The 24,796-nt window shown below is 38.1% G+C and overlaps 1 protein-coding gene across 1 annotated transcript; it reads left to right on the top strand.

The window, feature by feature from the left end:
- The first annotated feature begins 20,985 nt into the window (after positions 1-20,985).
- Positions 20,986-22,809, top strand: LOC131065254 (uncharacterized). Its single transcript, XM_057999725.2, has 4 exons — positions 20,986-21,337; positions 21,429-21,578; positions 21,704-21,871; positions 22,469-22,809. Exons 1-4 carry the CDS (start codon positions 21,167-21,169, stop codon positions 22,568-22,570), a joined length of 591 nt encoding a protein of 196 aa, XP_057855708.1. The 5' UTR covers positions 20,986-21,166; the 3' UTR covers positions 22,571-22,809.
- The last annotated feature ends 1,987 nt before the right edge of the window (positions 22,810-24,796 follow it).

Here is a 24,796-nt window from a genome sequence, read left to right as displayed (position 1 = left end):
TTGTTTGTCTATGGAAGATGAGAGCCTTAGAATAGAGCATGGGCATCTATCACAAATCAATAAGCATAAAGGATTTAACACCTACCAATTGCATTTTCTTGAAATTTTTTGAAACCTTTTCAACTAGAGAAATGCCATGCAACATAAGGGAAAACTTCACCCACTCATTTGTAAATTGTTTCATATTAGATTTGGGTTTTTGTTTAGGTGTACGTGTTTCTTGTATAATTTAGTGATACACATATTGTTTAATTTTTTTGTGGGTAGGTGTTCCTCCCTATTGTATTATGCAACTACCAAGGCATAGTATCAATTATAGAAATAACTAATTTTAGTGAAACATGCTCTACTTTATAGGTTTTATGTAACTTCATAAAAGACGGTTCATGCCATTTTCTAGCACCCTATCTTCCTATGCCAAGATAGGAGTCTTGGAACAAGGCATGGATGTCCATCAAAACATAGTGGAAGAGGATTTTTTTCTTAAGTATCAAAAATCACGTGGCTTGTTAGTTGTGCCTAGAAAACAATGGTACTAGAAAAATTTCCTCTTCTAACATTTAGAATTTTTTTTTTTAAAGTGTCAAATAATTATTTGATTGGATTTCAACTATTTTTAAGTAAAAATGTAGAATTTTTATTTCTAAAAAAATAAGAAAAGAAATACACCAATCAGAAAGTAGGTTGCAACATAGATCTTAAATATTTTTCTCTAGTTAGAGATTTAGTTTGTCGGTTTGCATTTGGGTTCTTGAATAAGTGTTGTGTTTCTTTTATAGGGGTCGATAGTAGGGAACATATGGATGCACGTGGTTGCTATTTGAGTTGTATGTGTGGTTGTGTTCCTTCAAGTTAGATTGTGTTTTTTTCTTTTAAAATATTTTATGTTTGCTTGCATGTATACTTCTTATCTTCCTTTAAGTTATTAGAACTACTCTTCCACAATTTCCTTCACTATCTATGTGTGTTTTGTCCATTTCTAATGTGAACCAAAAAAACCTCTTCCATTATGCTTTGATAGATGTCCATGCCCTATTCCAAGGGTCCTATTTTGGTATAGATAAAGGGGCTACCAGCAAATGCCATAGATTATTCTTATTTATTTATTTATTTTACCATGAATACAAGATATGTACAAAATGGATTCCAAGGATTTACAAATTTTGAATAATTTTATTTCATTGAAAAAATTAAAATGATTGCAACAAAACAAATTAGAAAAAAAAATAAAAGTGAAATTAATAGTGTGACATCTTAAGGCTTTGGTATAGGGTACTAACATTTATCAAAGGATAAACAAAAAGAGATTTGTGGTAGAGGTTATAGTTGTACTTTTGTTAGTAGGCATGTATACAAAACATGGACACACGCATAAGACACAAACACTATTTGGCATAACACTTAAAATAGTTTTGTCCTTTTTTATTCCAAGACACACACAAAACAAATCTGTTGAAAGGTTTTAGAAACTTTCAAACAAAATTTATTTTAGTTAAAAATCAACATTGAGCTCTAAACATATGAAAGCAACATGCTTAATACCCAAAATTGACAAAAAATAATGGTACAACAAGTACCATACGACAAATTTAAGAAAATGCTTGCTTGATTGTGCCTATCTAGAGTATGAAGTTGACTTCAAATGATAATATCATCTACGTGAACAATTGTAGATAAAGAGTGAATTGATTTTAGATTTGACCATATAAAGTGTAAATATCAATAATAATTTAAAAACACACACAACTAATGAAGAAATTTGTGGAAGAGCAAATTTAAAGTCGCTCCTTGATTCTTGGTAGAGCTTATAGTTGAGATTTCACTAGTAGGCATGTTTAAAAATATGGACGCATGGATAAGATGCACATGCTTTTTGACATAACACTTCTGTATGTGGGAAAAATGGATTAATAAAACTAAATATGTGAAAAATTACGATAAGTACCAATCCACACACACACACAGGACTTCTTGATGCAAGCTATGGAGTAACGCAGTGTTACTCAGCTTCCCAAAGAGGGTCCCATGGTTCTCTATCTCACAATGTCCCTCAAACCAACGCTTTTCTCTCAGATTACTGAGCAAAATGGTTTAGGGATGGCAAATATGAGAACGAGAGATGCTTTTTTTTAGATTTTAGTATGAGATGGATGTTAAGCTATGTATGATATTAAAATGCAATAAACTAGATGATAAGATGACGAGGTTAGTATGAATACTATCCTAGCATACTATATTTAGTCTATGATTGAACTAAAATGATAAAGAAAGTAATCTAAGCATGCATATTAGTCTAATTTATGATCTAAAAGAGGCTAAATGATGAGCAGATATGAAATGAAAGCTTGAAAGAATTTGAGCATAAGTGTGATGCTTCAAATTTGAAAGATGATTGTTAAGAATGGAGGAATGAGAGCTCTATTTATAGCACAAACAGGGCAATGGATGGTCAGGATTGAAAGGTTTAATCAAGGGCCAGGTTTGAAAGTTGAGGATCCATGTGCACAATTTGTACCAATGAAATGGTGACAAATGTCCACACCAGATTGGGTTGAAAGAAGAGGTTGGAGGCATTAAAGGCCTGAGAAGACCTCATGGTTATCTAAAGGCTAAGGGTCAAGTCTAAGTTAGGTTTACCCACTGGATTAGGAGTTAATCCAAGGATAAACCTTTGTGCAAATGATTAAGGGATAATCATGGTCAAAGCATTAATGGCTTGATGAGACCCTTGGGTTGGATAGAGGTTGAGTCAAAACAAATGTTTTAACCATGTGGGAAGGTTTGAATTAACCATTAATGGTTATTGGAGACTTTGGGGATTAAGTGGTTGAAGATTGGAAGCCTTTAATGGTTTTCAAAGACTTTAAGGGTTTTAGTGGTTGAAGGTTGAAAAACCTTCAATGGTTATCCAAGACTTTAGGTTTTTGAGAAGCGACTTCCCTTTGCTTAGGGATGTGACAAAATTTAGAGGAGGGTTAGGTTAATTAGAAGCGATTAGAAGATTCTAGAAGGGATTAGGAAGGGGTTTGGGATTTTGCAAGTGGATGGAGGGATAATAGGATTTAATTGAATTAAATGATTTTCATTCAATTTGAGATAACTATTTAATTAAATTTGAATTTAATTAAAAGTGGCTAGGGGGATTTAATTGAATAAAATGATTTATTCATTAAATGGGTATAGTGAATTTTATTTAAATAAATTGAGTAATTTATTTAATAAAATAGAAGAATGTGGATAATTTAATTAAATTGGATTTAATCAAATAGAAAAATGAACATAAAATATTCATTTAGGAATGTGGTCATTTTTATACGTCTACATTTTGCCGCTCTTTGAAGTGACATGTGTGCACATGTTATTTCAAAGAAAATGATGCCTTATCATGATTTTATGATCAAATGCAATTTTTGTGTCGCTCTTATGATTTGCCAGTCATGCCCCAGATTTGATATTTGATGTGATACCCCCTCGGGAGATGAATCAATATTTTTTTTGGAAAATTTTGGATTTAAATTGATGAAGTTCGTATGATGTGTAGGATTTCGTGCGTGTAGAAAGTGTGTAAATTGATTCATCTCCTGATAAATTACAAATGTTTTGGTATAGGGGAGACCGCGACCATATTACAGGCCCAGTTAGCTAACCCTAATTTGATTTTCCTCCTATAAAAGGGGAAAAGGGCTTGATTTAAACTCATTTGTGCTTTGTTGACTTTGAAGAAAAGAGAATTTGCTCTGGAGAGAAAATGCCTATTCCCTATCACAGACACCGTTTCGAGCGCGTTCGGAGATACCGGAGACCAGCAGCGCGTGGACCACCAGTAAGTCAACCCTTTTGACCCCTTTTTGATTTTTGATTTTGTCGTTTTTAGGTGTTATTTGAATTTTCAAGTTCGGGCTTTTCGGTTTAGCGCGTCTAAGGCGTAGATTAGCGCATACGCAGTGCGAAGTAGAGCATCAAGCTCAAAATTAGGGGTCGCGTCCGAAAACATTTGTTAGCGCATAGGATTTTTAGGTTAGCGCATAGACGGAAAATAGCGCATGTAAAGGTTTTGGTAGCGCTTAGAAGGAACAGGGTAGCGCGTAGGAATAACCTAGCGCATAGAAGTCATAGAAGTTCGCATGAAACAGGGAGTTTAGCATCTAGACATGACCTAGCGCATAGGGCTAAAAGGGTAGCGCCTAGGCAAAGGGGTTTAGCGCATAGGACTAACCTAGCGCATAGGATGAAAAGGGGAGCGCTTAGGGCGGACAGATTAGCGCGTAGACAAAGTCTAGCGCATAGGTTAGTTTGGGTAGCGCATGGGAGGAAAATATTAGCGCGTAGACAAAGTCTAGCGCATAGACCAAATTAGATAGCGCATGGGTAGAAAAGGGTAGCGCATAGATGGAATCTAGCGCATAAGGCAGATAGGTTAGCGCGTCGGACAAGCAGCCAAGCGTGTGGGTATGTTTTAGCGCATTTCAGGTCTGGTTTAGCGCATCCATGAAAAATTTGGGTTTTGGGCAGATTTTGAAAAATTGTGTTTTTGCGTGCCTGTCGTGTTTTTTTGATGTATGTATCCAAGACGAGTATTTGTATAACTTGTTTTGATGTGCAATTTTCCAAGTCATGTATAGATATCAAGCTGTTTGTGTTGATCAGAACATGATTATTTGCGTTGTCTGTTTCGAGTTCAAATGTGTATGAAAGCCTGAGTTGTTTTACAAGCCGATATGGGTTGGAAACTTGAGTTGTTTTACAAGCTGATATGGGTGGGAAACTTGAGTTGTTTTACAAGTTTGTGATTTTGGTACTTGAGTTGTTTTACAAGTTTTGATATGGTTTTTGAAAACTTGAGTTGTTTTACAAGTTGATATGAAATGATAGGTTTTTGAACTTGATGTAGATGAGCAAATTTGTTTCATGTTGTTGATGTAAGTTTGATTTTGATATCTTTTTGTTGATGTGGAAACTGATATTGGATATGTTTTGTTTGTTGACAGGAGCGATTGGGCATTGTGCAGTCGAGGGAGAGATTCCCGAGACCATGGACGTTGATACCACATCTGTCACAGGCAGACTTGGACATTATTGAGCGATGTGGATTGACCTCGCTTCTAGATATGCCTCGGTTCACTGTGAACCGGGGACTGTTGATAGCCTTGGCAGAGAGGTGGCATAGTGACACGAACACCTTCCATTTTGCCACAAGAGAGATGACAGTGACACCAGAGGACTGTTATCGCATCCTGCGCATTCCTATGGTAGGAGCCATATTGCCCTATGAGCAGACGGAGGAGGGTGGCACAGAGGCACTGCGCCGTATTTTTCATGATGAGAGTGTCTGCGGTTATGAGATCCCGTGGCAGGAGTTCCTGGATCTGGATTATGCACCGCTACCATCTGTATTGGCAGGATTCATTAGAGGATTCCTTTGTCCTGATCGCAGGTCAAAGGGATTTTCAGTGGGATGGGGGCTAGTTCTGGAGCAGATGGTCACACAGGGCCGGAGATTTGCATGGGGGTCAGCGATGTTGGCCCACCTTTACAGGAGCCTGCATGAGGTAGTATACCTCGGTTATAGCAGTTTATCAGCAGGGGTGACCCTTTTACAGGTATGGTGCTGGGAGCACATTCCAGCAGCGAGGCCACTGGCAGACAGAGATAGGCCCGTAGGGGCGGCTTATGCTTATGGTTATAGAGGCCTAGTTGTCCAGCGTAAGCTGGGCAAACTAGAGCACTGGAGGAGGGTTTTTGATGATATAGATACGGTCACCTGGAGACCGTATACAGACTGTGAGGTGTGGGCAGAGGATGGGATGGAGATGTCTTTCGTTTTCATGATGAGGTATCTGATCGGGAGGACTCCATTCGTTATAGAGCGATTTTTGGTTACCCGAGTTTGGCGATAGTTCGGGAGGCAGCAGGGGATTCCACAGGGGGCGTGCCTATACGCACGGCGGCAGCAGGATGTGGCCGATTGGGGGCCGACCATTGACAGTACCGTTTCTATTGAGGAGTTTACAGGGTTGGCCGGACAGATCTGGGACTATGCCCAGAGATACAGGATGCTGGCATGACGGACGAGTTCGCTCGTTTATTTGCTTCTCGGGTTGTGGCTAGGATCTCAGATCCAGAGGAGATGAGGCCAGCGTTTGATTCAGATGGAGAGGAGGGAGATGGGGGAGATGAGGGGGATGATGGGGATGATGGTGGAGATAGAGGGAGGAGGAGAGGCAGAGGTGTGCAGAGGGCGGTACGGCAGGGCCGGATTGAGAGGGGGCGAGGAGGATTGGCCATTGGAGCCGGGAGAGAGGGGAGAGTTACAGAGGTACTAGCGGTAGTGGGAGGAGAGGAGGAGGTGGGGAGACCAGTACAAAGGAGGACGATAGATATACTCCCACCTCCCGTACTCAGGACAGGCCGAGTGGGGGGAGTGGCACCAGCACAGGTACCACTGCGGGTTCGTGTGCCGGGTCACGTATAGGATGCGCAGATCCGGACACTACAGATCACTGTGCAGCAGCTGCAGGCACAGATTTTGACGTATCAATGGCAGATATCTCAGTTGACCACTGAGAGAGATACCGAAATGGAGCGACGGGGTCGAGCAGAGGAGGCCTTAGCGACTGTACAGAGAGCAGCGGTGGGTGGTCCCTTGAGAGACACCCTTAGAGAGCTGACACAGAGTGTTCAGGAGGCTGCATATTATAGGCGTCACTATGAGGCGGCAGTACCTAGAGAGCGGTGTGTCGAGAGCTTTGCACAGTCGAGATCGAGTCGATCTCGAACTACTGGGACACGATCTGAGAGCCGTGGAGTGACAGGGCCAACGGGACAGGACCCTCCTGCAGATCCGGGTGCGAGTGTATCGGGAGCCAGACAGGATCCTCCTGGAGATCCAGGGGCAGGGGCATCTGGGGCTAGACCATCTCCATCAGGGGATAGTCATACTTGAGAGACATGGTCTCTATTGTATTTTGAGTAGTGTATTCTTTGCACTGGACACAGTTGTGACACATTTTGTAGATTTTGATCATTTTTTGAGAGATATATATAGAGCACTATTTTTGATCGATGTGATGTGTTTATGGATGCATGTTTATGTGTACCACTTCCTTTTTATATGATGATGTAATGTTGTAATGTGTGATGCAGGATGTATGTTTTTATATGCTGTGAGATGTATCTTGAAAATGAGATGTATGATTTTAATATGCTGCTACATGTAAGATAAAAATGATGTGAAATGATGTAATAATGATGCAAAATGATGATGTAAGAATGATATGCAACTAATTGTAAATGATATGCAACTAATTGTTTTTGGAGCATCTCTCATTCTGTATTCGCCATCCGATATAACCATTTGTTTGCTTTCTTTGTAAATATCATCATGGAGCATTTATTGATTTTTGGATATGTTGAAAATTTATACAAGCATAATGGTATAATTGAACCATAATGACCTGAGTAAAATTTACATGATTTTTAATTTTGCAAGATAGCACAAGCGTCAAGGTATAACTGAACCAGGACGACCTGAGTGCGTATTGCGTAAATAGACAAGATTAGATCATTTATATGCGTGAAATGGAATCAGGCCTTCAGTGATATAGATCACGTCTCGAGGCAAATATTCACATAGTACAAGTGATCGCCTCCCAGACAAAAAACTAAGAAAATGTTGGAAGTTCCTCTTGATCTTTGGCTTTGAAGCTTTTGATAAGGAGAAGATTCCAATTTATTTAAAAAGTTCAAAATGAAAAATAATCAAGACTTTAATGCGATAATGCAACATTTAGTATTTCAGAAAATCATCCATCCTTGAATTTGTTGTGTATTGTTCGTGTTTTGGTTGTTTGTGATGAAGTGTAGTTGTGTTTGTTGGATGTCCTGTGTCTGAGGTTTTTACAATAGTTGGAATGTCGTGAATGTTTGCAAGTTTTTGAACAGTTTAATGCCCCTAGGTGAGTGTGCTTCTGGATAGGATTATGTACAGTGATTTCCAAGCCATGGTGAAATGTGATAAGAAAAATAGATACAGATGGATAACTCAGGATAGTGACTACGCTAAGTATGTCCTGGATGGATAGATGCTAAGTGTCGGGCGATGGCCAATAGTGTTTTGATGGATTTAAAATGGCATGGATATAGATAACGGAGCCGGCCTTTCACAAGGGCGCCTGTTTACCAGGTTTTCACCATTTATTTTTATTGTACTTTGTATTTTTTGCTTTTTCTGGATTTTTTTTTTTGATTTTTTTTTTTTTCTTTTTTGGCTTTTGCCGTGCACTAGGCTACCTTAAGTATAGTACTTCTTTAGATGAATGCTGTTAGTTGGATCATCAAGCACCTCTCCTTCAAAATTTGTTAGCTGATAGGCACCTGATCCATAGACTGAAATGATGACATAGGGACCCAACCAGTTAGGTTCAAATTTCCCTTTCTTTTCTCTATCTTGCTGGTTTCTTGGATTTTCTTTTAGGACTAGATCACCAACCTTGAAGTTGCGAGGAATGACCTTATGATTGTAGCTCCTGCACATGCGTTACTAATATGCTTTGAGATGAGTATAAGCATGTTGGCGTCTTTCATCTAATAGTTCCAGTTCTTGCAGTCGGTTGACTCGATACTCTTCATCTGGAATTAAACCTTTCAAAGAGACTCTAAGAGATGGAATTTCTACCTCCAAGGGTAAAATAGCCTCTGATCCATATACTAAGGAATATGGTGTTGCCCCTATAGGTGTGCGGATGCTAGTCCTGTAGGCCCAAAGAGCTGGATTGAGTTGTACATGCCAATCTTTGCCGGCATCATTCACCGTTTTCTTGAGGATTTTTAGGATCGTTTTGTTAGATGCTTCTGCCTGACCATTCCCTTATGGATAGTATGGTGTAGAAAACCGATGTTGAATTTTGAATTTTTCACATAGTTCCTGCACATCTTGGTTTTTGAAAGGTCGTCCATTATCTGTGACGATTGAACTTGGAATACCATATCTGCAAATCAGATAATTCAGGATAAAAGAGGCAATTTGTTTCCCAGTCACTGTGGTCATGGGAACTGCTTCAATCCATTTGGTAAAGTATTTTGTTGCAGTTATAATGAATTTGTGTCCATTTGAAGATGAAGGATGTATTTTGCCTACCAGGTCCAATCCCCACTGACAAAAGGGCCAGGATGTGGTAAATGGTTGCAGTTCCTGTGCTGGTGCATGTATCAGATTGCCATGGATTTGGCATTTAGGACATTTCTTGGCGAAATGATATGAGTCTTTCTCCATTGTAGGCCAGTAGTATCCCATTCGTAGAAGCTTTTTAGCAAGAGTAGTGCCACTCGAATGTGTGCCACAAATACCTTCATGAAGCTCGTGTAAAGCTGAATCAGAATCATTATGATCAAGACAACGAAGAAAAGTACCATCTAAACCTCGACGATATAAGGTATCAGCGGTAAGGGTGTAACGGGTAGCTTGTCGGATAAAGTTACGTTTTTGGTTACGGGATTGGTCAATGGGTAAGATATTATGCTTGAGGTAGTCGTATATTGGTCCATATAACGGAGAATCTGAACCGGTTAAGGCATATATAACATGGGATTCAGAGTGGTCATAGGCGGGGGAGAACAGTTGCTCTACCAGGAACTCATAACGACTCTGTTGCTCTGGAATTTGTAGTAATGAAGCGATCATAGCCATTGCATCGGCTACTTTGTTGTTCAACCTTGGTATTTGTTCAAAGGTGATGTGCACAAAATACTGCTTGAAGTCATCCACCATCCATTTGTAGGGTAGTAGCTTATCATCCTTTGTCTGATAGTTGTTGTTGATCTGATTGATGACCAATTATGAGTCTCCATAGACTTTTAATTCTGTGATTTTCCATTCGACGGCCATTTTGATGCCTATGACCAATGCTTCATATTCAGCCATATTATTTGTACATGGAAACATAAGCCTGTATGATCTCGGCATAGTGTGTCCTTCAGGGGTGATGAATAGAATGCCGGCCCCTGAACCATGTTGTGTATAGGATCCATCAAAGTATAGGGTCCATTGTTTGGAAGAGAGAGCAAAAACGTCCCTGTCTGGAAATTCAATGTCCATGGTTTGTTTTCCTGGTAACGGTGCTTCAGCCAGCTGATCTGCAATTGCTTGTCCTTTGATGGCTCGTCTTTCTATGTAGTGGATGTCGAATTCACTGAGAATCATAACCCATTTAGCCAATCGACCTGTGAGAGCGGCCTTGCTGAGTAGATACTTGAGAGGATCTATTTTGGCTACTAGCTTGATAGTGTCTGCTAGCATATAATGTCGAAACTTTTGAGATGCAAAAACAACTGTTAGGCAAGCCTTTTCAATGAATGTATAATTGAGCTCATAGCCATTCAATGTTCTACTGATGTAATATATGGCGCGTTCCTTTCCTTGTTGATCTTCTTGTGCCAATAATGCCCCCAGTGAAACATCTGTCGTTGATATATACAATATAAGAGGCTTTCCTGCAATTGGTGGTACTAGGACTGGTGGATTCATCAGGTACTGTTTAATTTGGTAAAAAGATTCTGCACATTTAGTCTCCCATTTGAATGGCACATTTTTGTGTAGCAAGTGGTTAAATGGCAGACTTTTGTCTGCTAGTTGAGCGATGAATCACCTGATTGATTGAAGTCGCCCTTGGAGAGATCGAAGTTGACTGATATTCTTTGGTGGTGGCATATCCATGATGGCTTGTACTTTTGCTGGATCAACTTCAATGCCTTTAGCTGAGACAATGTAACCTAGTAACTTGCCTGATGTAACCCCGAAGACACACTTCTTAGGGTTGAGTCGGACTTTGAATTTCTGCAATCGATCAAAGATCTTTGTTAAGATACCAAGATGTTCAGCTCTGGTGTAAGATTTTGCTAGTAAATCGTCCACATAGTCTTCCATGAATGTGTGCATCATATCATGGAATATTGTTGTCATTGCTCTTTGATAAGTGGCTCCGGCATTCTTTAAGCCAAAAGGCATAACATTCCAACAGTAAGTTCCCCAAGGACAGGTGAATGCTGTTTTGTCTTGATCTTCAAGAGCTATTTTGATTTGATTATAGCTTGAGAAACCGTCCATTAATGAGAGCATTGCATGGCCTGCTGTGAGATCTACAATTATATCGATACTTGGCAGAGGAAAGTCATCCTTTGGGCAAGCTTTATTGACATCTCTGAAGTCGGTGCATATTCTGATACTACCATCTAGTTTTGAGACTGGAACAATGTTAGAAATCCATTCTGCATAGTCAATAGGTCGAATGAATCCGACATCTAATAATTTCTTTAATTCCGTTTTGACCATGAGTGCTATCTGTGGATTCATCTTTCGTAGTTTTTGCTTGACTGGCTTGAACCCTGCAGAGATGGACAAGTGATGCATGATTAGGTGTGGATCTACTCCGGGCATATTAGCATATGACTAGGCAAAGTTAATTTGCTGTCCTTTAAAGAAGATGATGAATGCGGATCTTTCCTCCTCTGTCAGAGATTCTGCAAGGTGAATGTTTCTGGCTGCTTCGGTGGTACCAATGTTGATTGATTGAGTGGGCTCAATCAATATGGGTGATCGTTCATGAAAATGTTCAGGAAGAGTGTCAAGTCTCCCATCGTTAGGTGCCTTAAAAAGTTTTTCACCCTCAGATGCGTCCTTTATTTTTACTTTTTTGGGATCCATTGCTGCCATTGACTGGTTTTCAGCATTAGATTCATTATTTGATTCATTTTTGCGACTGAGAGACTTGGCACTCCCTGAAGAACAGACGTCGTTATGCGATTCACTGGTAGAGCCTGTTTCGGGATTTATGGTACATAGGTAGTGGATAATAGATTCATCATCTGGAAAAATGGGGATATCATGAGTCTCAGGTTCAGTCCAGTTGATGAGATCAGGGAAGACGAGTGGTAAGGAATCATTGGGCGGGTCAAGGTCAGCTACTGTAAGTGTTAGGATAGAGTTATCATCGTGATGGGTCTTGTTTTTAAAGAAGTTTAGGGTTTCATCGAGGTCTTCGATGGTATCATCTTCTACGTAGACTTGTTCGTAATATTTCTGTTCGCTTTCCTGAACGTCATAGATATGTTGTGGTCCAAATTCAAGAGGTCTATCTTCTGCGTTATGTTCTTCTTGAGAAATGGATATGAAATCAGTATCATCTGGGATATTTGTAGTAGTATCTGAGCAGGTACCCCATTCATATTCATTTGAATCTGTCTCATAGGCATCATCCCAAATTCTATCTGTGCTATAAACAGGTATGTTGTATGGCGAAAACAAATCCTTGATGATAGATACTATTTTGATATTCTGTGTTGATTCTGTATCTGATCCATCTTCTACATTCTGGATTTGTTCATAAATTGTGCTTCCTCAGGGAGGAATGATGGGTGCTTGTGATGATATGATTTGTTTTGGAGCCATTGGTGTGTAAATATGAGCCACTGCTGTAGATATGGCCTTCTTATGATTCAAAAGCTTTCCCTAATGTATCTTCTGATCTTGACGTTCTCATGCCTTGCAGATTGTTTCTATTGATTCAAAGAGAGCTTTCTGCCATGATTCTTCTTTGTATTTCTTCTTTTCCTTCCATTGAGGTTTTGCATTTGTGTGTGGTGGCCTTTTCAATAGGAAAGTGAATTTAGAACCTAATCCTGCTTTATTTCTACTAGGTTGTGAAGGAAGATCTATAGGTTCAGTGACTCCTTCTTGGCATTTCCCAATAGGTCCTTTACCGCCATATCCCATTTGTTTCATAATTAAGTAACCTTTTCCATACAGGTGCGTTGGTAGAACAATGTCTAGAGCGGCCGCTCTATTAGCTTCTTCTTCATCTTTGTATAGCCAGTTAAGAACATCCTTATCTTCTGATTCATGTGCTAGAGTCCCCAATTGGATGAAGGTACCATCAAATTTAGTTATGGGTTGAGTTGCCAGATGTGTTGATAGAGTAGGTAAACCATGCGATCTAGGTGATGTTGGCAATCTGGTCAAACACAAAGGCTCCATAGAGTATTCGCCCATGCCTTGGTCTTTGATTTGCATTTTCTGTTTGAAATCTCCCCATAAGGAGTTGGATCTTACTGTTGGTGGATCAGATGTTGAAGACTGCTGCTTTTCTCTGTTATAAGGAACCAAACTATCTTGGGCTGCCCCCATTGCATTGCAATGTTGAAATGGATTGTGATCAGCTGATATGGAGATTTCCTGTCCATCATAAGGAAACTTGACACACTGGTGGTATGTAGAAGGTACTGCTTGCATTTCATGTATCCAGGGTCGGCCTAATAAGATATTGTAGGTGAGATCAATATCTAAAACTTGACATATAGTATCCTTTTGTACTGGTCCTACCTGAATAGGCAATATCATTGTTCCTTTAGAGGACCTTTCGTCATCATCATATGCTTTTATGGTAATCTTTTTACAAGGATCAATAGATTCTTCTGAGAAGCCTAGTGCACGGATAAGCTTTAAAGTACATATATTAAGTCCGGCTCCTCCATCTATTAAGACTCTTTTGACACGGTGTTTGCAAACAATGACTTCAATATGTAGGGGAGTATTATGCGGATGACTCAATGAAGTATTATCATGCTCTGAGAAGGTCAGGTTATGAGACTCTGTCATGTGGGCCACCATAGCTTGGAATCTGTCTGTATCCAGATTTTGAGGTACATTTGTTTCTAATAGTGCTTGCTCCAATATGTCTTTGTGTCTTGGAGATAGTTTCAACAATTCCAGGATAGATATCTGAGCCGGAGTCTTGCGCAGTTGATTAACTAAGTCGTATTGGATCTTTGGTGTGGTAGTTGGAGGTGCAGTATGTCCCTTCAAGACATATTTCTGAGTCCGGGTTGTTACATTGACAGATTCATAATCACGTTTATCTCGAATGGTTATAACATTGACTTGATGGTCTTCAGCTGATATGTGATTGATTGTGTTGTTGTAGATGTGATTAATACGAGCTCCGCGGGTATCATTTGAAGTTGATGCTCCATCTTTGTTATAATTTGGAAGAGGATTTTTGAAAGCTTCGTGATCATTATTTGTTTTGAGACCATCCACCGTTAAGTCACCTCGATCAATCATGTCTTGGATTATGTGTTTCAATCTCATGCACTCGTTTGTTTTATGACCTTTGTTTCGATGAAAATCACAATAGTGTGAATCATTCCACCAAGGTGGTTTGATTGGGGGTTCATAATTGTTGATTGGAGGTAAAGAAAGAACTTTGTTTGCCAACAGCTCTCTGAATGCAGACTCTAATGATTGGCCCAATGGTGTGAAGATACGTTTATGGAAGTTGTTGGTGTTGTTGCATGAATTGTTGTTAGGCCCTGGGTTCAGGTTTTTGTTTTGATTATCATTGGCGTTGTTGGTATTGAGTTGTCCTTGAGCATTGTTTGGTGCATATGTGTTAGCACTGGGAGTAGCATTTTTAGGATTTTTCGTATTTTGAGTATTTCCCGATAAGGCAAGCACTGGCTGTTTAGATTTAGGATCATACGATTCACTGTTGCCTTCGTTTTTGTTTCGAGTCCAAAATCGAGTTTTGTCTAGATTGGTATTGTTTTGGTTATTGTAGTTTGATGAGTTCGTTCCTTCTTTGTAGAACTTGAGTGTTCCCTTTTTGACACAAGCTTCCTCTACTTGGATGCCATTTTCGATTAATTTGTCAAAAGAAGGTATGCATTGAAGTTTGAGTCTGTAACTCATTTCACCATTCAAGTTATCAATGAAGATTTCCATTTTCTCTTTCTCAGGAATATCTCGAGGATATCTTGATACCATGCGTCGCCAATGTTGAAGGAATAACATGAATGTTTCATTGTTCTTTTGTTTGGTGTTGCAAATATCTAGCATGGTTATGGCATGATGGATGTTGTAAGAATAATGGGTGATGAACTTGTTAACCAATTCGTCAAATGATCTAACAGGTGGTGTAATCTTGGATAACCATTCCATTGTTTGTCCTCCCAGGCTTCTTGGGAATAACCTCATTAGATAAGTGTCATTATGAGCAAATTCAAGACTCATAGTACAAAATTCTCGAACATGATCCCTAGGATCACCTTTCCCATCATATTTATCAAATTTGGGAATGTCTGAGTTTGGAGGAAAAGGTATCATGTTTAAGCTTCTGTCAAATGGATAAGGACAGATTTCGTTTATAGAGTACCGTACTGTTGTCCCTTGTTGCATATCGTGTATTTGTCATTGCAACATTTGCATTTGTTGAGTAAGAGCAACCAAGGGCGTATTATCTTGTCGAGGGAAGAGTTCTTCCCTCGTATTTGTTCTCAATTGGAAAGGTGTGGCAAATGGTATGTGTTGCTCGGGGGTTTCGAACACAGGTACTCGCATTTCTGGTATATGTTGTTCTGGAATATGTTGTTCAGGTATGCGAGTCTCTTTTTCCCTTTGTTGTTCTTGATATGTATATTGTTGAGACCCTGTTTGAAAAACGTTTGCGTCAAAATCTTCAGGAAGTTTGACACCTTTGCTTGTAAGCATGAGTAGATATTTTTCTTTGTCATTTTCCATGAGTTTTTCGACGAGTTTTTGGAATGAAGGATTTTCTTGACATTCCTGAAGAATTGCGTCAGTAATTTCAGGATCTTCTGAAGATGGAACTTCAAAAGGATTTGATAATCGACGATTCATACTGGATTCCGCGGGTGTCTCACTTTGTTTGTTTCGTTGAGAGCGAGTGATAGGCATTTCAATAGAAACTTTCAGTGATGAAAGGGATAAAGTCTTCGTTGATATTTTGCTCTGGCGTTGGTGGTTCTGGTCTAGATGTGTTATATGTGATGCACTCGTCGGGCAGGAATGCTGGATTGATCTTTCCTCCGCGGTTTATCTTTTGATTAAAAGCAAACTTTTGACAGTATGCTCTTGTTTTCAGGGGTTCTTTGTCAAATTCACTGGATTTGTTTTGGATATAACTTTTGACGTGATGAAGAAATACCCGATGGGATTTGAAGAGTTGACGATTGATGTATAAAAATTTATTTCTCTTGATGAATTTGGAAAAGCTCGGTTGCTGTTTCTTCAACGTGATGTTGCGATAGAGGTTCTTTCTTCTCAGAATGAGGGGATTAGTCATGCATGAGTGATCAATGATATCCTTTGATTTGTTTGGATTTAGTTGATTCTTGTTTTGAAAATTTCAAATTTTACTTTATCAGAATGAAGGTTTAGCTATCCCTTCACGATAAAGCGTGTCAAATGATATGGATAAGAGTTTCCCGATCTGGAAACTGGATTTGACAATTTGGAAATTTTAAACAAGTGTTTTTGAGATAAAAATCCGTAAGATGTTTAAAGGATTGAATTGATACTGATGATGAAAAGTTTTCGGATTATGATAGGAAAGACGTCCTCTATTGCTTGATTCGTTTTCGGATTTTGACAACCTTGTTTGACACAAATTTGACTTGAGAAATAGTTTTATGGCTTGTTTTGTCACTCTGGTTTGATAAAAGACGTGTTTTGATGAAAAACTGTGTTTAAAATATTTTTGAGATTTTCAAAATTTTGGTCTTTCAACTCTCAGTTTTTCTCCTTTTTCGCACGCGCTAAAACAAATGTTCAATGCGCTACTGAATTTTCTATATGCGCTAAAATTATTTCCCCACGCGCTACTCTGCCCCTGATTACGCGCTAAAACATTGATTCTGGAAAATTTTGTTGTGTTGACTGTGAAATATGCACACGCTAGACTGGGTTGTACACGCGCTGACTGATTTGGCTAATGCGCTAAAACAGGAATTCTACGCGCTAAGCTGTTTGTTTTACGCGCTAAAACAGGCTGTTTTGAAATTCGCTGTGAAGTTTTTTGGAAAACTACGTGCTACACTGTGACTTCAAAGCGCTATTTGTTTCTGTTGGTGCACTAACTTTGGATATCTACGCGCTAATGTTTTACTTATAAGCGCTAGAATATGTTTTGCACACGCTAAAAGATTTTTCTTTGTTTTGCTTTGCAGTTGAAACGCTACTGTTTGTGTTGCACGCGCTATTTTGTTCTGTGGATGCGCTAAAATAACTGTTTGATGCGCTAAATGTTGCTCTTACGCACTAAAATGTTCTGATTTTCCTTTTTGGTGTTTTTGTGATGTTTTTGACTTTTGTTGAGAGAATTTCTAAGTGGGATGGATGATTTTCTGAAACACAAAATGCAAACACGACACACAAAGTACAATCATTTCACTTAATCTAACATAAAGTGTATGTTCTGTCGAGGATGTGTTCAAATCCCCAATGTTTTAACAGGTTGGATACAAGAAAAATACTTTCAGAAAGACTCTTTATTCAAGGGTCATAAGTAACATCATAGCCCACTAGTCTCGATACTCCATCAGCTCAAACAGCCGTGTCACCCCCTAGAGGGCGCCCGTTTTTTTGCCTTTTGCCAGAAGTTAACCCAAAGTGAATTGCTTCGCAGTTGAGTAGTTATCTTGGGAGATATATGGTGAGTAATCTTGGGGGCGGATTCTTCCCCACCCTTGCACTATGATGTTACAAATGTTTGGATACTGACTCAGCTCAAAGTTTCTAATGCTAAGGTTTTTAATCAAGCTTCCTGTTCGGCCGTCAGTGATAAACTCCCTCAGGAGGCTTCCCAACCTTTAGAACAAAGGCTTTACGTATCTCAAGGATACTGGGGGAAGGCTAATCGCTGTGCGCAACCGTTGAAAAGGACTTTCGTCACTTTCCACATTTGATTATAGTGGGTTGGAATTCTTGGCGTCAAAGTCGTTCCCCACTTAGGTCGTTCCCTTCACACCGGCCATAAATGGCTTTAAGAGTTGATTGCAACTCCTCGGGAAGGCAGGCCTGCTAAAGGATTTATTGCTTGAAATACTGAAAGCATAAGAGTGGTTTGGTTTTTTGGTCACCCAGTTAAGGGGAGAGCATATACCTTCCACTTTCGAGACAAGGCGATCAAGTTGTTCTTTTTAACCCTCAAGACAATAATTTGCTAACTTCTAATTGGAGATGTTGCTCCAATAAGCATGATGTTCTTTTTAATCCTTCATAGCAATAATTATCTAATCTATGGAAAATAGATTGTCAACAAAGCAAATTTCGATTTTCGAAGTCAACAAAAGGAAAAACGTTTTGCTTGTAAAAACAAATCTCCTCGCTTTTCCTGCAAGAAACTTGTTAAAAATCCTGCAAATAGACAGAAAAAGGAATTTGTTAGTTTGTTTCAGGGGACTTCCACAAGTCTAAAATTTTTTTTATTCGGTTACAAAATCTTTTTGTTTATTTTATTTGTGATGCACTACAGAACAAACTGTACGCGCTACAAAACTCGGCGGATGCGCTACTGTTTCGTTTCTGTGCGCTATTCTGTTTCCCGTATGCGCTACTATGTGGTTCAGATGCGCTAATTTATGGTTTATTTTCCCGCGGTCTGTTGTTCAGGAAATTTTGAATTTCAATGTGCTAACTGTCTGTTGAAACGCGCTGGAATATGGAGTTGAAGTGCTAAAAGTTTGGGCCCATGCGCTAATCTGTCAGGTAGACGCGCTGATCTGTGTTTCGCCGGCGTCGACACCTACAGGAAAATTTGTCAATAGTGTTATGCGCTAAGGAATAGTTTTAACGTGCTAAGACAGAAAGCCCATGCGCTAAACAGTAGGCTAGAAGCGCTAAACTGTTAGGCGGATGCGCTAAAATGTTTCTTAGACGCGCCAATTCTAGTTTCCCGCGTACCTGCAAAAGTCTTCAAATTCAAAAAATGATAGGTTATTGGGGTGCGTGCCCCACGGTGGGCGCCAGAAATGTATGTGGGAAAAATGGATTAATAAAACTAAATATGTGAAAAATTATGATAAGTACCAATCCACACACACACACAGGACTTCTTGATGCAAGCTATGGAGTAACACAGTGTTACTCAGCTTCCCAAGGAGGGTCCCATGGTTCTCTATCTCACAATGTCCCTCAAACCAACGTTTTGCTCTCAGATTACTGAGCAAAATGGTTTAGGGATGGCAAATATGAGAACGAGAGATGCTTTTTTTTAGATTTTAGTATGAGATGGATGTTAAGCTATGTATGATATTAAAATGCAATAAACTAGATGATAAGATGACGAGGTTAGTATGAATACTATCCTAGCATACTATATTTAGTCTATGATTGAACTAAAATGATAAAGAAAGTAATCTAAGCATGCATATTAGTCTAATTTATGATCTAAAAGAGGCTAAATGATGAGCATATATGAAATGAAAGCTTGAAAGAATTTGAGCATAAGTGTGATGCTTCAAATTTGAAAGATGATTGTTAAGAATGGAGGAATGAGAGCTCTATTTATAGCACAAACAGGGCAATGGATGGTCAGGATTGAAAGGTTTAATCAAGGGCCAGGTTTGAAAGTTGAGGATCCATGTGCACAATTTGTACCAATGAAATGGTGACAAATGTCCACACCAGATTGGGTTGAAAGAAGAGGTTGGAGGCATTAAAGGCCTGAGAAGACCTCATGGTTATCTAAAGGCTAAGGGTCAAGTCTAAGTTAGGTTTACCCACTGGATTAGGAGTTAATCCAAGGATAAACCTTTGTGCAAATGATTAAGGGATAATCATGGTCAAAGCATTAATGGCCTGATGAGACCCTTGGGTTGGATAGAGGTTGAGTCAAAACAAATGTTTTAACCATGTGGGAAGGTTTGAATTAACCATTAATGGTTATTGGAGACTTTGGGGATTAAGTGGTTGAAGATTGGAAGCCTTTAATGGTTTTCAAAGACTTTAAGGGTTTTAGTGGTTGAAGGTTGAAAAACCTTCAATGGTTATCCAAGACTTTGGGTTTTTGAGAAGTGACTTCCCTTTGCTTAGGGATGTGACAAAATTTAGAGGAGGGTTAGGTTAATTAGAAGCGATTAGAAGATTCTAGAAGGGATTAGGAAGGGGTTTGGGATTTTGCAAGTGGATGGAGGGATAATAGGATTTAATTGAATTAAATGATTTTCATTCAATTTGAGATAACTATTTAATTAAATTTGAATTTAATTAAAAGTGGCTAGGGGGATTTAATTGAATAAAATGATTTATTCATTAAATGGGTATAGTGAATTTTATTTAAATAAATTGAGTAATTTATTTAATAAAATAGAAGAATGTGGATAATTTAATTAAATTGGATTTAATCAAATAGAAAAATGAACATAAAATATTCATTTAGGAATGTGGTCATTTTTATACGTCTACAACTTCAAATAGTTTTGTCCTTTTTAAGTGCAATATATATACAAAACAAATCTAAGAAACATATACACATAAAAGCATAAAGTATTTTAAATAAAGACACAATTCACAAAATAACACAACAATAATATAGATGAACAATTGACACATCTTTCTAAAGAATATAAATTTATAAAAAATAATACACTTACAAATCTATGCCCCACAAGAACTCTATTTACATAATAATAGTACTTATAAAACAACACAAATATCATTGATATATATATATTCCGTCCATACATGAATAGCCCCTGTCTAAAACCTAAATTCTAACAAACAATAAAAATTAAAACTTCAATTTAAAAAAAAAAAATCTATGCTGAAGCCTTGCTTTCTGACTGATGTATTTTTTTTTTAAGAAATGGAAATTCTAGATTTTCACTTTGAGAATAGTCAAAAGTGAGCGACGGAAATATAAACTACTTTTTAAAATCAAACAAAAAGCAGAAAAATAACTTTAGAAGGGTGAGAAAATCTTCTCGGGCACACTTTTCTAGGCACAAATAATAATAAAATTGACAGATTGAAAAACAAATTAATCCCCCCTATAGCTAGCGAGTAAAAAGAATAGGTAGAAGAAGAAAAAGTGATGGATATGACAGCATATATTTAGGGATGATGGAGACAGGGGAACATGCAAGAGTGGTGTGTAGCATGCTTGGCTGTCCCACGAGCATCACGTTTGCACTCTAACCTCCCAAGCGGATCATAAAAACCCAATTGGGTTTATAAACAAAATGTATGCTGCAGTTAACTTTCTAAAATTCAGAGTCATGCCAAATCCCTTGTAAGGAGAATCCTCAGGTTTCAGGCCCTTCAAGTATCAATTCACTCATTACATTCCAAGCATATTGACATTTTCTGTGTTGAGCGATGGCAGTCAGCAGCCAATTGCCTCTTTCAGATCCTGATACTAGCTGTAATGACCCATGTTCAGGGGATTCCTCCACCAATGAAGAAGGTGACTCTAAACAAGTTTTTAGGGCAGAGTACAGGGACAAATTGCTCAAAACATTGCGGTGTCTGCGAGCTTTGGTACCCAAAGTAAGTTAACCAAGTTACAATTGATGCCTCCGTTTTTCAGGTTGTGTACAGGCATTGCATTACTTAATGATGATTTTGAGTTTTGTGCTAGGGAAGAGGATCTCTTGCAGAAGACACAGTAGCATATGTTCAGCAGCTCAAAGATGGAATTGAGAGCATACAGTCTGAGATCCATGGCAAGATTCTTTCTTCTCAGAGAGCCTTGTTTGCTACTATTGCTAATAGGTCTCCTCAAGAGAAGGTTGGTTTGTTGGTTCTCAGTGGGTATGGTTGTGAGTGGTTTGTGTGTTAAGTTTTGATTGTTATTAGCTTTGATTATATGTTTTTACATGATTGAGAGAGAGCTTGTCTTTTTGGTTTGGATAGGTGATGGTGGAGATGAAGGATTCAGGCCTGGAAATACTAGTGGAATGTGAGAAAAAGCCTGGTCTTGCATTGGCTCTGTCAAAGGCTATTGACAGCTTTAACCTCACTATCATACAAGCTAGAATGACCTGCCAACTGAGGATCAGTTTCTTTGTTCTCAGTGAAAAGGTTAGATCATGAGCTCCATTGCAATCCCCACCTACCCCACACACAGACAATGGATTTCATGCATAATCAGTTCCCTGCTCCATTTGGTACATAAATAAAACCAAAAAGAAGTGACTTTTTAGGGGAAAAGGCTTAAAAAATCTTCTAAAAGCTAAAAGGAAATGAATAGAATATCTTAGAATAGAAGAATTTTAACGCTATGAGATCAAAGATAGTTTATGGAACAGTAAGACCTATTTTTCTAGCCTTCTGATTAGTAGGCCCTATCTTTCTAACTTTTCAGATTTGCAAAACGACTGCTAGAAAACTTGATGACGAGCTCCCCAATTTTCCCACCCTTATCATTGCCATTGTAAATTCTATGTATTACTTTTTAAAACTTCCTCTCTTTTCATTTCTTTAGATTGTTTTAGTAACTCTTCTCTGTCCCCTTGCCCTCCAAAATTTAGGAAATAACTGTATTTAATGGTGCAAAAAAATAGCGCTATTAAGAAGCCATCTTGTGCAAATTTTTGTGTTCCAATCTTGGTCAGCTGGAAAAGAAATGTTTGTTGCAGTATATTATCTGAAACTGTCTCTTGTTTGGTTGTTTTGAAGACTATTGAAGGTGCAATTGTAGATCCAGAGCAACTAAAGACAATCCTACAGCAAACTGTAAGCTCATATACTGGCTGCTCCAATATGAGTATTGGGAACTGAATATGCATACTAATGACTGCAGCATTGGACAAACTGAAGAAAAGCACAGATTCAAGAAAGCAATTGATGTGTTTTCTCAACACATGCTTTGCACAATGCACTATTACAGAGAATGATTGCAATTTACAGCTCTACTGTAGTCAGGGTAGAGCAGCTGTTTTCATGCTGTTGTGTGTGCCATGCACTCTGTTTCTTGTTTGATTATAAAATATAATAATAAGATTTTGATTTTCCTTTAAGATATGCTATTTATTTGCTACTGCCTCAATTTCAGAGATTGTGGCCTGTTGTATTATTCTGATGTAATATGTGATGAACATACCTCGTTTTGCAAGCTATGCATTTTTGTTGGTAAATACACGAAATTTCCACAATTCATGATAATAACTTGAAATGTTTCAAATCTAGAAACATTCAAGCTATTTTGGTTGTTATTAAGCTAAATTTATCAGAATCTTTGGTTGATGATCATTTTAAATTAGTCTGTATTTTCATGTCGCATTTTCAATATCAATAGTCCAATTTAATTAAGCGAATTCTGCCATGAAATAATTCAACAGGATTCAAGGAAACGCTTTTGGTTCAGAATAATGAAATCACACTAATCAGGCATATTTTGTATCTGTAATACCTTTCAGTCATAAGAAAACCATGAAAACATCTGTGCAACTGCAATGTACAATTTACCTAATATACTTCCTGCATCAAGGGGATTCAAAAGCTATGAAGAAATGAAGAAAAATAGAATTTCCAGAAACAATTTCAACCTTCAGTCAAAAATGCAGAAATGGAGTTGGACATATCGAGTAATTTAGAGGCCTGTACCTTCTGCAATCTCCTCTGGTTATGCCCCATTTTTTGCGGAATATATATTTTAAAATATAAATGAGTTAGTTCAGACTAGTCTCGATAGTTTATCAAGTTATGGTTTAGTTTTTATCTTTTTCTTAATATAAACTATCTTGTTATTTTTCATTTTCATCAAATTAAAGTTTGTGTTAAAATTTTATGTTTAAATTATATAAAGAAATTTATATCGAATATAATTTTGAATAATTTATATTTAGTAAATGTTCAAAATTTAAATTTAAATTAAAAAAAAAAAAATTATATTTTATTTTAAATAAATTAGACTTCATTCAAATTAAGTAGATTGTCGTTTAAGAGGTTGAATTTAATTGGTGAAAAGTATTGGGTTCTATAAATTTTCAAATTTGGATGGGTATAAAACCAATGACGATTTGATAGTCTAGTGCACAACACACATGGCATGTTCATTTATCTTTATAATCTTTTTTGCCTTGATAGAAGCCCTCCTAACACTTCATAGCCCCCTTTATGTGTTCTCCTTTGTTTAATTTCCTTTTGGTCTCTAGTAGGCCTTTTTGCTATTTGAAAGTCTTGACACTTGCTTTGAGCTATTGGGGCACCTGGGGACCTTAAGATTTCTTGGGTGACCTATGTTAGGTTGTGTAGTTGCCTAGGTCAATAGCATTGGTAAGAGGGGTACCTTGACATAGGCGATCATGTTACCTTTCGGCATGACCATAAGTGCTTCAACATTGCTGGTTTCTCTCCATTTTTCTTTTGAAAACACAATTTTTTTAGTAAGAGATGACATGTTTTCTTTCCTAGTTTCTTGCTTTTAAGTTGAGCTTTCTTTTTCTTTTTGATTTGATCTTCCCTCTCTTCTTTTCCTATATAAAACTTGCATCTCTCATCCATAAGGGGGGCTAATTTTTGCATACAAGCTTTGCCATGTCAAAGAAGTTTCTTTTCCCACATGATAGAAAGATTCATAGGTTGTCTTTGCAAATGATCATGAAAAGATTTGCTTCCCTTTCTTAAGGATTAGATCACCTTGGAAGATTGCAAGCCTCACCACAAAGCGCAATTCTAAATTCTTGTCTCTAGGAAGTTAATGTTATTTTCCTCACCCTTCTTATTTTCCCTTTCTATTAAGTGGAATATCCCAAGGCTAGAAGAAGAGATTATTTTGGAAATACAAGTTACACCTTCTAAGAACACACTTATGACACTTGCACCAGAAGATTCAAAATATTCTTTCAAATTAATTAATTTTGAAAAGGAAATTTCTTTATGAAAAGTTTTTTTTGTTAGCAATTAGATCTCATGCTCTTGCCCAAGAATTGTAACACTTTTTGTTTTTATGTTTGTTTGTTTGGAGAACTCAAGTTTTTAGCTTGGTTTGAGCCAAGAGAGACC

This window comes from Cryptomeria japonica, chromosome 2 (assembly GCF_030272615.1).
Source record: "Cryptomeria japonica chromosome 2, Sugi_1.0, whole genome shotgun sequence".
NCBI classification, from domain to species: domain Eukaryota; kingdom Viridiplantae; phylum Streptophyta; class Pinopsida; order Cupressales; family Cupressaceae; genus Cryptomeria; species Cryptomeria japonica.
Note: the sequence above shows the minus strand (reverse complement) of the source record. Positions and strands in the feature narration are given on the sequence as shown.